This window comes from Pseudochaenichthys georgianus, chromosome 17 (assembly GCF_902827115.2).
Source record: "Pseudochaenichthys georgianus chromosome 17, fPseGeo1.2, whole genome shotgun sequence".
Taxonomy (NCBI): Eukaryota; Metazoa; Chordata; class Actinopteri; order Perciformes; family Channichthyidae; genus Pseudochaenichthys; species Pseudochaenichthys georgianus.
Window position 1 is genome coordinate 22238838 of NC_047519.1, and position 17498 is coordinate 22256335.

The 17498-nt window shown below is 38.2% G+C and overlaps 2 protein-coding genes across 12 annotated transcripts in view; both read right to left on the reverse strand.

Annotated features, from left to right (window-relative positions):
• Positions 1-7260: 7260 nt before the first annotated feature.
• Positions 7261-9969, reverse strand: LOC117462394 (ras-related protein Rap-2b-like). The gene has a single exon (XM_034104613.2). It carries the CDS (start codon positions 9046-9048, stop codon positions 8500-8502), a length of 549 nt encoding a protein of 182 aa, XP_033960504.1. The 5' UTR covers positions 9049-9969; the 3' UTR covers positions 7261-8499.
• A 935-nt stretch (positions 9970-10904) lies between these two features.
• mbnl1 (muscleblind-like splicing regulator 1) overlaps positions 10905-17498 on the reverse strand; it is a 41022-nt gene continuing 34428 nt past the window's right edge. For 7 of the 11 annotated variants that reach the window (XM_034104199.2, XM_034104201.2, XM_034104196.2 and 4 more), the window contains 5 exons: positions 16369-16404; positions 15477-15556; positions 15070-15096; positions 14412-14483; positions 10905-14293 (listed from right to left, as the gene is read on the reverse strand). In XM_034104199.2, coding sequence (XP_033960090.1) covers positions 14427-14483; positions 15070-15096; positions 15477-15556; positions 16369-16404 — 200 coding nt within the window. In that variant the 3' untranslated portion in view covers positions 10905-14293; positions 14412-14426. The remainder of the gene's footprint in view (positions 14294-14411; positions 14484-15069; positions 15097-15476; positions 15557-16368; positions 16405-17498) is intronic. The other 4 variants (XM_034104200.2, XM_034104203.2, XM_034104204.2 and 1 more) reach the window with 1 other exon arrangement.

Genomic DNA, 17498 nt, shown 5'->3' on the forward strand with positions numbered 1-17498 from the left:
TATCACTCCAGCCACACATCAATCCCACTTCCAGAAATCATAAAAATAATGTTATGATTTATCTGAAAACCACAGCTGAACATTTCCATTATTTCCTGTTTGCTGCAACAATCAACTCAAACATTCATTAAATTCATTACATGTTTTTTTCGACAGTACTGAAACTTTCAGCCACTGAATACATGGCAGCCTCATGTGCGTTCATCAAGTCTAATTGACAAATTATTGCCGGGTCTCACTGTGACTCGTCCATATCAGGAGGTGATGAAAGCATTAGGAATTAAACAGGACAGGGAACCAGCTGAGCAAAATATAAAAGCAGCGTTTGTTTCTGTTCCTGGTGGCTCCAGCCAGAGAAACCTGCTTGTCTGTGAGGGAAGCCAAACAAAGCAAGAGGGGTATTTAGGTCAGCATATGATTGTGCGATACATTTTCTTACTTTTCCTTATTGAAAAAATGTAAATGATGACAAAAAAATTGAATGCAGCCAGGTATGTGAGCTTACTAAACTTGTGCCAGAGCAAGAACATTTCCTCTTCGGAATGGTATATAAAGCATTGTTGATTAAGTACAGGTCCACCAAGACTCAAATATGAAGACTTTGGTTGCTGCATTGGCTCTATGCCTCGTCTACCTGCCTGTGTACCAAGCACTCAGCCTTGAAGAGATAGAGGCCAGACTGACAAAGACTGAAAAAGAGTTGATGGATCACAAGCAGATGACCGGTAAGAAAATACAAACCTATTTTTTAGACGATTCATGATCACGTTTATCTTTCAACACAGTAGTTGGTATTTCCTATAATACATTAACCAAATGCTGCAGAAAATCTTGTAATGTTGAAGTATACGCAAGCAGGTGGTTTTGTTGACAATGATGTCTCTTTTTCAAGAAACACATGAGAACAAAAAACTATCTTCTCACACATCTGCACTAAAATGTTACAAGACAAAATCTAAAACTACAGAAGTATGTTGTTACAAGTAAAAATCCTGCATTCAAATTCAAATAAGTAAAAGTGTAAATTAATTAGCATCAAAACATACTTATAGAATTCATTTTGGAGGATAACCTATTTCATAATATTTTATATATTTATATAAAACTTTATATATGGCTTGTTAAGTATGTTAACTTGTGAATTTACCCCTCGGATAATGTGTTGTGTCATTCACGATGTGACTGAAGTAAAATTATAAAAGTATCAGCTTTATAAAAAATTAAATAACAAAAAGTAATAGGAATACATTTGGCAGAATAGCCAGTTTCAGAGAAATCTATATTATGTTGTTGGATTATAATTATTGAGGCATTTATGTGTTTATCACTTTAATGTTGTAGCTGTTTAAGATAGAGTCATTTTCATTACTCCAAATACTGCAGGGAAGCTTAATGTATTATAAAACATCATCATTGATTAGTTGATTCATATTTTGTATCAATCATCTTAATCTGCAAAGTAACTAAAAGTATCAAATAACCAGGCAAAGGAAAAAAGGAAAATATTTAACTCAGAAATGTAGCATAAAGTTGCATAAAATAGGAAGTACCTCAACATTGTACTAAGTAAATGTGATCTTCTACCAGTGTAAATAAAATCAGAAACAATCAATATATAATAGACGCACCAATGTTTAAAATCCAAAATATATATTGATTTCACACTATGAACTATTCATGATTTATTGTTTTATTTCTCAATTATAAAAACACTTGTTCACAGGATTTCATTTAAGAGGAGGTTGGTTTATCGTAGATGTAAGCACAGATCTACAGTTTAAAGAATCCTGAAATACTTTATTAAAGGCTGCTTGAATGGAAGCATATTGATAGGACTGTACAGTTTTTATTTTCCTCAGTTGTACTTGCCTGCCTTCTGGAGGACAGAGAGGATACAGCATCAGTATCCAAGGAAACATTTCAGTTTGATATCAGCATTAAGGCCTGATCAGCGTAAAGTCTTATTAAGTTATTAATTGTTTTCACCGAGAATGTAAATACCCAGCCTTATATAACAAATCTCAAAGTGGATGCACACATATTGAATTCATTGGCCTAAGTGTATCTAGTGAAATGGAGATAATACAGTGGATGAATGTGGGGGGACTGAGAGCACCTCTGTGTCTGCTGTGTCCTCCCACACAGTGTACAGTGTGAGAGGCAGAGCATTTAGTCTATTTCAGTGCCTGGATATGTGAGATATTTTCTTCACTCTTCCCTCACACCATAGAGAGCCAGAAGAAGGATGACATCTTAAGAGAGCTGGAGACCAAACTGAAAGACAATGAGAAACAAGTAGAGGATCTGAGGGCAGAGGCCCAAGGTAAGAATATAAAGTAAATGGACACTATGTTTTCATTTCTTTTAGGTATGGCTTGCATTGTTTTCAACTTGATGACACTTTTTAAACAAAAATGTTTTAATGTAACCTTTCAAGGTCAGCGTGTGGCATTTGGAGCATCTTTAGGCCCCATTGAAAATGTTGGACCTTTCAACATTGAGATCACACTGACCTACAAGAACGTCTTCACAAACACCGGCGCATACAACCTCGAAACAGGTAAACTGAGCAACATGATGTGTAATTCAAACATAGTTTCAGTTAGTAAATAGTGTCAATTCCTCTATTTTGCTATGGATAAAATCCAAAGCACAACAAATGTAACTTTCTCTCTTTTTCATCCCCAGGTATTTTCACTGCTCCAGTCAAAGGAATCTATTACTTTAGCTTCTCTGGTCATAATATATCATCATCTAAACCAGTGGTTCCCAACCTGGGGGGGCGGTTTCAGTTGGATTATTTGTCACAGTTGCTCCGATCAGATCGGTGTCCTCCATTTTGTAGATTATTTACGACTTTTGAATCCACATAAACACATCGGCAAAATCCGGCTTACTTTGAGCATTTGTTTTAAACAGTTTAATCCCTTTGTGAATTGTTTCCACTTGCGCCGTTCTTTAATTTCTTCGTACAGCGGGAATCCAAATGAATTAATCCTGAGTCCAATAACCATCAAAGTCACTCCAATAGTGCTCCTTAATTACGCTTTCATCCTCCTTTAACAACACTTTAATTACCGCTGTTGCCCCCCCCCCCCCCCCCCTTTGTGTGTGTGTGTGTGTGTGTGGGGGGGGGGGCGCAACTTCCAACAGGAGTCATTTGGGGGGGGGGCTCTTGGGAAAAAAGGTTGGGAACCACTGATCTAAACCAATGGGGCTGCGCCTGATGAAGAATGGAGAGCAGATGGTTACTGTGTTCAACCATGTAGCTGGAAACCGCCATGAGACAGCAACCAACGGCATGACTCTGCAGCTTGAAGTGGGAGACCAGGTATACATGAGACTCCGAGCGAACACCTGGATTTTTGATAATGGTAATAACCACAGCACCTTAATTGGTTTTCTGTTATTCTCTCTGTAGTGGTCTGCTTTATAACCTGAAGGTAGCAAGTCTGGAATGATCTTCAAAAATTCTAGATACAATATTTGGATCTTGGAACAGCAGCCACTGATTTGGTGGTGGGACAACTTTAATCAAACACTAAATATAGGTTACAAATAAATCCCTATTATAAGTGTGCACATTGAAACATTAAAAACTTAGAAAAATGTATATTCATTGAGTAAATGTTTGCTATATAAACTGTTTCTATGAATAAAGCTACACATTTAAAGCATTAAACCGCCATTTTGTTTAATTTGTAATGAGATAAAATCATCACATAGACTTAATTGTAATTCAAATGCTAAACTTAACTTACTTCAAATGTAACTTTTTCCTCCGTCAAGTTCATATTATCTACCAATTTGACACTGTAGTGTAATTTGTAATAAACTGAAAGATGTTTATTAATTGAGGTTATCATAACATTTTTGATAATTTCATTTTTCATTTCCATCTTTATTTTGAACAGATTAAAAAGAGAAAAAAACAGAATACCGTATTGTTAGAATACAGTATTTATCAATATTCAAAATAAAATAGTCTGATAGTATGATATAAATCACATGTGTCTGAAAGGGAGCAGGAGGAAGCAAATTCTTATTAATTCACACCCCTTACTTACTGCTGATCAATGATTTTCCTTTAAATCATTTCTGCAAGTTATCCCTACTTACATATTTACATTTATTCATACATTTACAATAATTAATCACCTTTCTTCATTCTCATAGTTTTCCAAAAAAGTGTTTTCTGTACATCCTTTTAAACTGAATTATATTGGAGCTTGTAGGTTTACTGCTGCTTTTGATCAAAGACCAAATCAAAGATACATATTTTCCTTCTATCTGTAGTGCCATTATTTTTGGAGTGAGTTGACAAATGTTAGAGACAGAAGAAAATATGAACATTTGAATTTGAACTGTGCCTGTAAAAACCCAAAAAATAACAGTTAGCCTAAATCTTTATCCCAAACTTTGAAAACCTGAAATAAATACAATAAATTATTACAGCTCCTAACTTCTTCCAAGGTACAAATTAAACAAAGGAGTTAAATCCGACTAATAGTTTCCCTTTACGGCTTTGTCAGCAGTTACAGACTATTTAACTAAAACCTAAGTCAAGCTCTATGTACAGCACACAATGAAAGACTTACTTCCACATTTCTTCACATAGGTCTGAGTTCATGTGGTTAACAACAATTAAGACACAAAAGCTCTTCAATAGTCTACACGAGAGAAGGTGTTTATGGGGGAGAAGTTCCAGCTGTGACAATATGGCATTATTTTGAGGGGAATTAGAGAATTTGTCTGAATGTGACCATTTCTGTCTCTGGATTTGCGTCCAAACAGCTCATAGAAGAGCAGCCAGTCAGTGTCATATGATCCTGCTGGCTTCTTTGCTCAAATCAAATCACATGGAGCCATTGGATGCACCCCAGCCTCACATGTGAAATCTATTCTTCCGTTCCCCAACGTGTCCCTCCTTCATTTTTTTATCAAAGAGTTTAGATCCAAGGACATACTTCTCAGGACATTTCTGGTCTGGGGTCACGTCTTGTGTCATGGGCACCGGCAGAAGGACTGTGGCAATGCAGAACATTTATTTCTACATTTTAAAGAGGAACTGCGTATCTGTTGCAACATTTCATAGATCTGAGGTGAAGTTACCACAACACAGGAAGCACAATATCATCCACCCTTCCTTTCCTCCACACACTAAAGATGCACAATGTGTCAGTAAGCTGTTTTGCATGCATGCATCAAAAATGCTAATGTAAATAGAGGCTGTATGTTGCATAAAATATGCTGACGTAAAAATGTAATTATATTATTACTATTGCACATGTTTTACTATGCCAGCATGATTGTGAAATTCAGGATGAACAGTAGCGTTTGTGTAATTTTGCAGTAAGATGGTGTCAGATTGTAGGTAGCTCTGAAGGCATAGAAGCAGTTTGAAAATGGGAAACACTATGCATCGTTATTTATATGATTTTTATACAGTTACAGAAGAAAGGCCCGGTCATATACTATCGCATATTTTGCACGAGTACAAAATATAAGGTAAATTGACTACAAGCATGTTTTATTTTCAAATGTTGTCCTGCTAAAAGACAACAACACTCCACCAGAATATCTTTTTTGTATCTGACTTTGAACGTGTGACATCAATACTGATCAATGGTGCATTTACTGTTTAACAGATTCCAGTGAACTTATAACCATCAATTAAAACCACTAAAGTGCTTTGTAAATAAATGTGACTTTCATTTGCAGCTGTCCAATGAATGTAGTAAAAAGTAAAGTATTTTGAATGTAGTGGAGTAGAAATATAGAGTAGCATAAAAATAAATACTTATTAGAAATACAACTACCTCAATGTGTACATGATATACTTTTTCTACTGATAGGCAGTGACAATATTTTTCTATTAATTAAGGAGTATTTTACACCTGTGCAGCAAAGTGGACACATTTAGCTGCTTGCAAGAATACAGAATCTGTAGCTTAGCAACCAGTTTAATTAGTTTGACACCTCTATCATACACCTTATTTTGTGCTTTTTTTAAGAAATGATTCCCTTAAATATTACGCTTCTGTTTTTCTGCTTTTCTTTTGAAATGACAGGCGAATGTCTCATAATAATAATCCTTATGAGCTTTTTGTGACTCATGTTGCCGTGCAGTCAGCGTTGCTGTACTGTATGTTCATCTCCTGCTGTTTAGTGCATGAAAAACTGCATTAATGTTCTAAGAAATACATTTTTCAAGATAAAGAAATGAAGGCCACCTGTTCCTACACCAATGATCATTAAGATGGAATATATTGTATATAAATGTGCAGTCCATGACAGTAGATTCCAGTCATCTCTAAAGAATGATGAGCTCTGATTTAGTGCAACGTGATTTTGCTTTAGAGTTGTAGCTTAGATAACCAGGCAGTGGCTGTAGACGATCATTGTGAAAACAAAGTAAGCATTGCTAGAGTCATTGAAGGGACCCTTTCTTCAGGTCGGAACTGAATAGTGTGAGCATGTGCTTTGGTAATCTGACCTTGAATCTCCGCGGTTAGAGGGACACATGAGGCAGCAGCCCATTGGCCGGTGTGAGGAACGGCTTAACAAATAGTGGTCTACAGTATGCATGGCTGATTAAACTTAGACACAGAAAGTCTTCTCTGTCCACAGCTCTAGAGCCAAGAAAACATGCGGCAGGGAAGGGGGGAGACAGCTCTCCACAGCAAAACACACTTACTAGAAACCCTACCCACTACCCAAACAACTTGACTGAGAAGTTTCTTATTTGCGCCACGATCACTGACTATATAACACTAACAAGGTTTTGTAGGCAATTCATCCTCATAGTAGTAAACATTTGAAGCCGGGACCTTTGTAAACAAGCGTCAAATATGGCATTCAGAGCTCCATTTAGTATATAAAAGCCAATGGAAAAGGCTGCCTGCAACTAATAATGTTCATTGTCAATGCATCCGTTTATGATAATTAACTAATTTATTTCCTTCCAAGATGCCCAAAAGTTTAGGAATTGTAGTATTACGAGTCCCAAGAGCCCAAGCTGTCTATATAGGACATATTTGATGTAAAACCAAATATGTGGTTTTGATGTAAAACCAAATATGTAGCAAAGAAAAACTGCAGCAACTCCTCACATTGCTGAAGCTTGAATTACATTGTGTTTTAAGCTTTCTCTTCATATATTACTCAAACTACTAATACATTGTCAATTAATTGTCTTTCTGTCAACATATTATTTCTTTCGGCACTAATATCGTTTACAGGGACAATCACATTCAAAGGTAGCCCAAAATGTAGAAACTTTATGTTATCAGCAGAGACAAACACAGCGTTACGTAAAATGCTTTTGTATTAAGTCTTTCAAACTGACAGGTGGATGGCAGAAGATTTTGTCCAAAAAGAGAATTACAATTACGGCACATTTAAAAATGTCATATTGTTTTTAGAAAAGAAAAAGAAATCTAGATAATACAGACATGGCTTGCCATTCACTGAACCATAATCCTAGTAGGTTAAAGTTACTTTGTTGTTCTTGTTGGACTAGTACCTCGAGAAACGGCCTGAATCTGACCCTGAAACAGCAGGTCTGATACAAGCTTAGCTTCCTGATAGTAAAATAGGAGTAGGCTATTCTCACTTTGACACCAAATGAAACTAGATTGTTCACTGAAAACTGTTAAAAGTTCTGATTGCCATCAAGACGCACTGCAGAGGAAGTAGGGCTCATCAGTTGGCACAGTCACAGGAGTTTTCTTAGGAAGGCACTTGACATGGGGTTCCCCATGAAGCGACAGCAATGCACTAAGGTCCTTCTTTGTGCACACTGAGGTGGGACAACGTCAGCAAAGTGCAGGTTCCATGATAAATCCACTTTCGCCAGAGGGGGGATAAAAACAAAAGCTCCTAACACAACTCCATCACAGTCCAGCTTCAGATAAAATATGTTAGTGGGAGGAATCTGCGTCTCTTGGATCCCACTTGACCTTTAGGGGAAATAAATTGTAGAGATCTGATTTGAGTAACCTGGGAAAGGCTTGAATGGTGATTGTTACGTTTATTGGCGATTTTAAGTGCTTTCAGGCCTCCAGCTGTGTCATTTCACCCAAAAAGACATTAAAAGTAGCCAATCCCAGCTCTGTCTGGATTTTGCATGACCCCACCACCACCCAAGAAATATGGACCCAGCCCAGAAGATGTAACAGTACAACTCAACAAATAAAAACACCAAAAGAACTGTCTCTTAGGTTTCACAATAAGACATTCCCATTGAGGCACATTTCCAGAGAAGTGTCATATACAAAGCTGTTTAAAAAATCCAAAAACATTCAAGTACTTTGTCATGTAAACACTTTTTCTAGACTATAATACATAATCGATTGTTGTCTTCGTTGATTTGTGTTTGTGTGCAACAATAAGACAACAGTGTGAAGAGAGAATGAATAGGCTTGGGGGGGGGGAGAGAGAGAAAGCCCGCAGGACAAGTAAGAAGCTACATTTCAGCCCGGATGTTTTTCATGTTTTTTAGAGCAGGACACATGAACAACACTGGTTGCCACCACTGGGAACAGTTGAATAGTTCATCTGTCTGACTATTTCTGCAAATAGTTCGTCGACCGAGCCTTTATTTTTGGCTGAAGTTTCAATAAAAGGGCAGCTCCATTCCTGGGCCAGCGCCTTTCCTTCCCCGGAAGACACCTCTCGTTCCCCTTCCAGGTCCACCTTGTTTCCCACCAGGATCATAGGCACCCTCTCGTATCTCTTCACCCGGATGATCTGGTCTCTCATCGGCTTGATGTCCTGGAAGCTCTGCTGGTTCACCAGGCTGTACACCAAAATAAAGCCCTGGCCGTTCTTGATGTACAGGTCTCGCATGGAGGCGAACTGCTCGGTCCCCGCCGTGTCCAGGATCTCCAGCACGGACGGAGACGAGTCCACCTCGATCTCCTTCCGGTAGAAATCCTCTATCGTCGGGTCGTACTTCTCGATGAAGGAGCCCGTCACGAACTGGACAGTCAGCGCGGATTTCCCGACTCCACCCGAGCCCAAAACAACCACTTTGTACTCCCTCATGGCTGGGGGGTGAAAAAAAATAGGCAGACACTTCCTTTTTTCCGCGACGAAGCCTGCTCTGTCTCTCCCACCCGCTGACCAGCCCCGATGTTTTCAAAGCGAGCAGGCTGGGAAGGCTGCCCTCTCGCTCGGATAGGAGTCAAATCCCACGCCGGCAAATCTTCCGAGCCTGCTGGGTGACGGACTGCAGATCCGAGGAGAATCACCGCTCCTGGACATTAGCGTGGAAAATTAAAGCACATTATTTTTGATCGCCCTGTATTGTGCAACGGCGTTGGGAAGCGTGATCGCTTCTCTCCTCTTGCATGGCGTTTCCTGCCCACATCCTCAGCGCGTCAAAAGCCTAGGCACAGTTCCGTTTTCTTAAAGGAGCCGTCACCCGAAACCTCAGTCAGAGCCGTCAGATGACCAGACAGATCCTGCAGGCGCGTGCATGTCTGTGGCCTCTCTGCATGACCTCTGCCCTCATACATGACGACCAGAGGCTCTTCAGATGCCCACTGTCACTTTAATCATGTTAAGCATGCAATGATGATAATGAGGTCATTTATTTACATATGTCAGCTTACTTATCAACATTGTATTTATAATGCAGAAAAAAGAGGATCCTGCATGTTGCTGTCGACATTGATGTTCAGATTAAGCACATTTTTATTATTTATTTTATTATTATTATTATACGTTTACCTATATGACAATGCATCAATTGAAGGCCTGACAATTACATTCACATTATTACCACATTTTCTTTGTATTGAGGAGATTGTATGATGGTGTTTAGTGATGCTATGTCACTGTTGTAACATATCCTGCTTTATATTGTTGTTGGTATTTCAACTATATATTTGTTTACTATATATTTAGTTCTATTTTGAAATGTTTACATTTTAGAATTGTTTATTTCTACTCTAAATGTATCTTATGTGCAAAGCCTTGTCTTTTATGCTGCTGCAATGCAAACATTTCCCAAATTGGGATCAATAAAGTACATCTTATCCTATCTTTGTGTCCCCATCAAATGATACAAGGAAGTTTACATGTTTACATTAATATTTTGTTTTCTGAATAGCATCTAAATGAAGTTTTACACAACAGGAACCATAAGGTTTATTTTATTTATTGATCTTGATCTGTTTTTATAATCCCATCAGATCATCTATGGACATCCAAAAAGTCACCATGGTGTCGCAGCATGATGATAACAAATACAGCCTGGAAAAGTACCCTGTTTCTGAAGAGAACATATGATGTCTTTGCGTTTTAACTTTATCTCAAACAATTTGTGAACGGAAGCAGGTTGTGTTTTGCGGGAAGAGAATATCTTCGTTCATATCTGATTCCAGACTGGCTAACATAACACCCATGCCTTCTAAATGGAAAACACTCTCCAAACGATGGTAGGATGAATTCAGGATCCAGATGTTATGTGAAATATTCATACACAGTGCAATGGAAGGCATGTTGCGAGTTCATGTGTGCTTGATCTATCTTTTTTTCATTATCACTTTTGACCCAGATGAAGAACATAATGCCCTTAGCCGATCAATTAAATTAATAATGATATCATTCTCTGTGGAGCTGCTCCAGTCTTGCTGACTTTGAATCCTCAAGGTTGAACTCTGAAAGAATATAGAACAACCTATCCTAGATTGTGCCCATTATATGAATTAAGCGAAATTCAATGGGAAATCAATACTTGAAGGTTGACCTGCAAGACAGATAATCTGTACATTATAACAACATGGTATTCTTTAACATGTTTATTAATGAAAAGGTTGACTGAGAATATCTGCATTTACTAAAATACCCACTACCCCACACATCCAGCACACACAGAGGCAGTGACCACACATCTGTTGCATGAGCAAATCAAATATTGTTTTATTCAGATTTCAAATTCAGATTCAGAGTCAATTATGGCAACAATAAAATGTGCATAAACAAATCTGAAGGCAGAATAGTACATTATTGTGAGGAAACTGTTAGCAAATACATAATCGGTGGTTGCATTTACAAGTAAAAAGCAGTCAAAGCGTACATGTGCCCCCAGCAGGGAAGATAAACCATGGCTCCAGCCAGGAGACTGAACATCTGGTTTGGAGAAAAATGGTGCTTTGGTTCTGTAGCAACTAAACACAGCAGCCTCGGGTCAGAAACATGTTGACCAGGTGACTGTTACATTCATTTCAAAGACTAATTTGCCAAATATGCGTTTGGTGTATAGTTCGCCTGCTGAGTGCACAGCTGTGATGGCACAAACAACTTCCCGTGAGTCAGTGTGGACTGTAATTATATGGCTATAAGAAAGTACCCGGGTGGATGAGTGCTAATATTTGATCATTCTTTAAATAACATGTTTGCTTGGAAAATATTTTTAACACACAAGAGTAAGATGACTTGTTTTTTAAGTTTTATTTCTCCCTGCTGTTATCTACTGTTTGTATATTTGATTAAAATACATATTACTGTGTATTCTGTAATCTGAATGTGTTATCTTGCTTTACATAACTATGCGTTTTATTTTGTTTACATGTTTGTACTTTTACATGCAGTCAAATCAAACGAAAATACAAACAAATTTGAGTTGTATGTTTTAACTGTACCATGGGAGCAGCAATACTGCGCGACCAAGTCTAACAAATGATATGGATATTATTGGATATGTCATCCCACAAGAGGGGTGGGGTAAGCATGACATGGGGATTTATTCCCCTTCGACATTCCCTTGCAATACTATTGATAAAATAAGACAAAAAGCGCATAGCTTTCTCTGAATGCATTGGCCAAGAAACTAGTGCCCTTCTTTGCAAGCAAGTTTTTTTTTAGCTGGTCTTCTAATTTAAGAATTTAAATTAATCTAACAAAATTCCTTATAATTATAGATCTTTTTTATTCAAAATAATATCTCAATATGATACACATTTTTTTCTCTGTTCATTTGACTATATACAGAAGTGCAAAAAGTCAACCTTCGTCCCTTAGGTTAGAACTCATCATCTGCAGCATTTCGGACCTCTCCAGTCTGGAGAAGTCTTCTCTCTCCTAATCTCACTATCCACAACATCCAAAGACCCGTCAATCTCACTGCTCGTTTTGGCCTGACATTCAGGGCAAACTTAAGAAATATTCAAACAAAAGTACATATCTTTTTTAAATGGATACAGTAGAAAATAATTGTTACTCTAAAACATGGACAATCTATATTTCAATACAATATATTTTCAAACGTGATCTTGACATGTGACAAGGAAAATCTAAGTTGGTTAAAACATTAGTTTTTTTTTCTCTGCCAGTGGCAGCAAATAAAATGATCTCATTCCTTGTATCAAAAGTCTTTCATCAACACAATTAACTGATAATGTAACATCATCTGTAAAAGACATCCAGCTATATGAATGAAGTGAATATTTAAAAACACATGATCATTTATATGGTTTGAAAAAGTTATGAATGTCATACTACCTCAAAATCTACAACGGCTATATCAATGTTGTCAAGTAATATATAGTAAGGCAAAAAAAGAAAAATCTACAACTACATGCCTCAAATAGATTCAAATCCTTAAGTAGTACATAACACAGAAGTTCAATGAAATTTAAGAGAGTAATTGTTACTTTTACATAGAGAGAAAGAACCAAAAAAAAAAGAAAGAGATCATGAGCGGCACGTGAGACATCTATAAAACATCATTGGTGTTCTTTACCTGCATGGTGATTGAAAGTACATTTGATTGGGTTCGGACCCATTAATTGTAATCTAAGGCTTTGTTAGGTAAATTACAATCGGTAAAGATGCACTAAACACCTCTCTGAAAACAAAAAGGGATGTGATCATAAAATTGACAGATGATAAACATGTTTTCTTAAGCCTCGTGAGAGATGCTTCTGTAAGTCTCAATGAGTATGATTGAGAGAAAAACTGTGCTTTGGTTTCTGTAGTCAGATCTACAAGTGAGTAAGAGCTTCCATTTTTTACTTGGAAACGTTTCCTCAAAAGCGAAACTTCACTTAGGATGAGTTGTGAAATCAAAACAGGGAGACCAGACAAACAATCATTCAAGTGCACATGTGGTTTAAATGACCTAATAGACCTTTGGGTCTGATGTTGTAATTTCTCATCAATACATGGCTCAACGGTGCTTCTTTGAGGCACAGTTTTAGAGTCGCTCCTCTTTAAAAGAGGCAGAACAAGGTAACACAATGTCAATTAAAGCTACACCCTCTTCTGAACCAGGCTTTAGAGTCAATGGACTTACACAACGTAATCCCAACTAATAAAAGCCATCACTAGTCTATGAAAAGAGGCATGACAAAAAACCCTCCATTTTTGATTTTAAAAGATAGAAACGTCAACAAAAGAAACACAAATTTGGCGAGAACCCCACTTCTAAATGAATTAATCATTGACATTGAACGTAAAAAAAAACAACTCGCAACGGAGATTCTGAAACCAAACAATACAAAAAGAGCCATACAAAAAAAAGTTTACCATCTGTAAACAAATAACACTGCTGAGATAACACTCTGGTTTTTAGCTGTATGGCCTTGATGGCACATGTCAAGGTGAGAAAAAGCCTGGCTGTGCTTTCAAGGTACACAGGTATGTTGGTTTACCCAGAACATTCATACGTCCAAGACCCTCATTTCATCATCTAGTTTCACTAGTAGCCGTAAAAACACAATACTGTACATGCGTCATTCTTTTGGAGAATACAATTCCTCTTCAAATAATTGTGCCTTTCAGATTTTAATTCATATTCAAGCTGCATGTTTGCATTACACTTGTAAACTATGAAATATGGCTATCAATTAAAAAAATATATATAAAGCAGAACAAATAAAAAATAATCTTGGTCTACTAACGTACCAGCACTGGATGTTGCTTTTATACAACCCCGCTCTTGACCTTCTGCGTGTGTGTTAATGATACCAATTAGAACAGATTGAGTGCTATGATTTAGGCAGACACAGAGGTGTAATGTGAACGCTTCCCACAGAGGGACACACACTGACCCGGCACCAAGAAATCCCCTTCTTTTGGCTGGACGTTGAATTTGATATCAAATTCTTCTTGAGATTGATATGTGGGAAGATGGCACAGATCATGTGTTGCACCTTTGATGTTTACAAGTGTGATGAGACCATCGTCGTGGATCGGCTAAGAGATGGCAGACCCTCCTCGTCGGTTATGTACATATAGGCTGAACTCTTTTGGCTTGGACGGTGCCAGCACACATTCATTTGATCTGTAAGACATGACAGATTATGCTTCAAAAAAGGTCTTTAAGTTTTAGGACTGAATTAGACAGAAAGCTATACATGTGCATGAGCAGAAAGAATATGAGGATTGAAATAGGAACTCACTGTTCTTGAGAGGAACTACATTTGAGTCAAGTACTTGTGACTATTCAGATGATCTGCAGATATTATTGGAATCTGGCGGTAGAGAACGGACAGCAATCTTATAAATACATCCCAAACCAAAAACACTCAAAGCAGACGCTGATCGACAACACAAACAATACATTTGAACCACATCCTCTCGCATTAAGACGAGTTCCTTACTGAAAAGGGACGCGGATGAGAACAATAGAAAAAGCTATTTGGCTACAGGTTAGGTCGTGACATGTAAAGAGAATCAACACACACTACTGGACAGCAGGAGGGAAGGGAGAGGTGAGGGGTGCAGAGGGAAACTGGCAGTGAGGTGGCTACCCCATGCAGATATAAGTCCTCCATGTTGTTGACCTGCACGCCTCAGTAAAATGCAGAAATAGGATCCTTGTTCAAACTGGTTACATGATGATTCATCCTACAAAGTGTTTTTCTGGCCTTTTGAAGTTGTGCAATACCTAACTGCTTACAAAATGCCTTCAACAGAACGGAAAGCAGATAAATCTTTACTTTACAACAAGGAAGAAGCAGAGGGGGGGGGGGGGGGGGGGAGAGAAGAGAAAAAAGCCAAGCACCAACAAGCTGTGGGAATGGCTCTAACATTTTGAAAAAACTACCTCATACATACCAATTGCATGTATTCGTTGGTAGTCAACTTTGATAAGGAAGTGTCCTCAAAATGGGAAAGGACAAAAATCGAGGTTACATGGGAACAAACATTACAATACAGTATGTTTTACTAGAAAGACAGATAGATCTAAGAAACTTAAAAACACATATTGATTATTGTGGTTAGAGTTCAAACTTGTCACAGTATGATATGTGTTCACATGAGTAGGCCAACAAGAGGGAGTACTGCCCGTTACCCAACCCACCCCTCACTATTGGACACAAGCATCCCCAGATCATCCATGTGCAATAAAGGAAAGAGAGGTGTGTGTGTGTGTATGTGTGAGAGAGAGAGAGAGAGAGAGAGAGAGAGAGAGAGAGAGAGAGAGAGAGAGAGAGAGAGAGAGAGACTGTAGAGGTGCAAACCTGATTGGAGGCAGTTTGGAAGGGGTTTGTGGCAGATGCGGTGGCTGCAGAGCCTGGAGAACCACCATGCATCATGGGAACTTTTTTGGAGGGAAAATCAGGTAAGCATAAATACACAGAGGAGCAGTGTAGCCACATACACACCACACAAATAAGGGAAGGAGGAGGGGGAGTCAGAGAGAGATTTGATATAACTGGTTCCCTTTCTTCCCTCTGCCAACACTGGTAAGAGGTCTTGTGATTTGACGTCACACAGAGAAGCTGCAGCAAACACAGTGACACACTTCCACTTGTGTGTGTGTGTGTGTGTGTGTGTGTGTGTGTGTGTGTGTGTGTGTGTGTGTGTATTATTAAACAACCAATACTGTACTTTGGTGGTAAACACCAGAAGAGTGCGCTTTAAAAGAGTTATGTTACCAATAAAGGCAGAGGGGATAAGGGGAAGGTTACAACAGAACTCCCTCTTTTTTTGTTTGTTTTAAAATAATATATTTGTCAATCATGTTTCATTAGATGTCAGGTTAGACCAGCCAAAAGCCAAATTTAGAGTGAGAATGAAAACAAGAGTGGTAATGCAATGTGTAGTAGGTGTGCGCACAAAGAAATGAATAAAAAGGTGATTTAAATTGATTTGAAAAAAGAATAGCTGCCACACAAATAATCAGAAACATTTAAAAAACGATATGCCTATGCTTATTTGGACTCTTAATTATCCTTCAAATCACAAAAATGCAACCAAAACAGTCACTCAGTCACAGGTCACCAAATCTCATATAAAAATCACTCATCTATAATCACATGATAGAACATTTTCAGGGTGGTTCATTTTTGATGACGTGCGAGTCACAGACATGAGGTTACAGACAACTGAAGAAGGAAAGCTGGAACCTACCAACGCTGGCTGTAGGTGCCATGCAGAATATTGAGCCTGCCCATCATGCAGTGCAACAGGAAGTGGATTGGATAGGGGAAGAGAAATCAAAACAGCCCATCACAAGGTTCGTTAGAGTGAGGGGGAGAGAAAAGGTGGGAACAAAGGTTAATATCTCCTGGACACAGTCATCAGTGATTGGAAAAGGCGAATTTGCGAACTCATCATATCTGTTAATCAAATAAGAGGGAGGATCTACACTTTTGTCTGAAGTGCATTGCATATTAATGTGTAATGCAACAAGATTGATAGTGCGGTTATCATAGTAACCATTACGTATTAAACATTATATACACACTCGAGACAGAAGTGAGGAGAATGCAGACGTGTACAGAAGCCAGTCCCTGCAGCTAGTTGCCATTAACCAACCCGTCCTAAACCCGCTCTTCCCAGCTGCAGCCAAAGCAACGTTTCTCATCAAAATACACACTTTCATTAGTTCTATCATTTCTCGTTCAAACATCCATGCTTTCCTCTCTTATCCTGCATGTGCTAGGAGGAGCAGGTAGCTAAGTGAAGTTTGATTAAAGTAATTAGTAGACATTTTCGAACACATTCTTAACATCTAGTGGCCATGCAGTGCCATACAAAGCATAATGCACAGATATCTTAACGCACTGACCCTCTCTGGCCTATAATGAAATCTAGAGCAGGGGTCGTCAACGTTTTTTAGGTCTCAGCCTCAAGAGAGAAACAATTAGGACCCCCCCCCCCACATATCTAAATCCAGTTGCTTATTAAACTGGGCCTGCAATAATGTGTGGTGGCTTTAAGTAGCATGTATAACAAATGTTATGTTATTTCTTACATGGTATTTAATAATAGCTTGCACCCTTAGCTAACTGGTTAACTGCACAGGTTAGCCAGCCCAAGTGGGATTCATGGGTAGCAACCAGACTATCATCAATGTTGTGTAAATGAAATTGGGTCTTTTTTTTTTTATTGGCCTATTTATATTTGCTCATAATATGTCAGATTCATGAAACTAACATGTATTTTTAGACATCTTAAGTAACTAATAATACAATTAACCAACAAAACATCAAATGATCCCTCCTGCAGTAACATTGACGACACACTAAGGATCACAA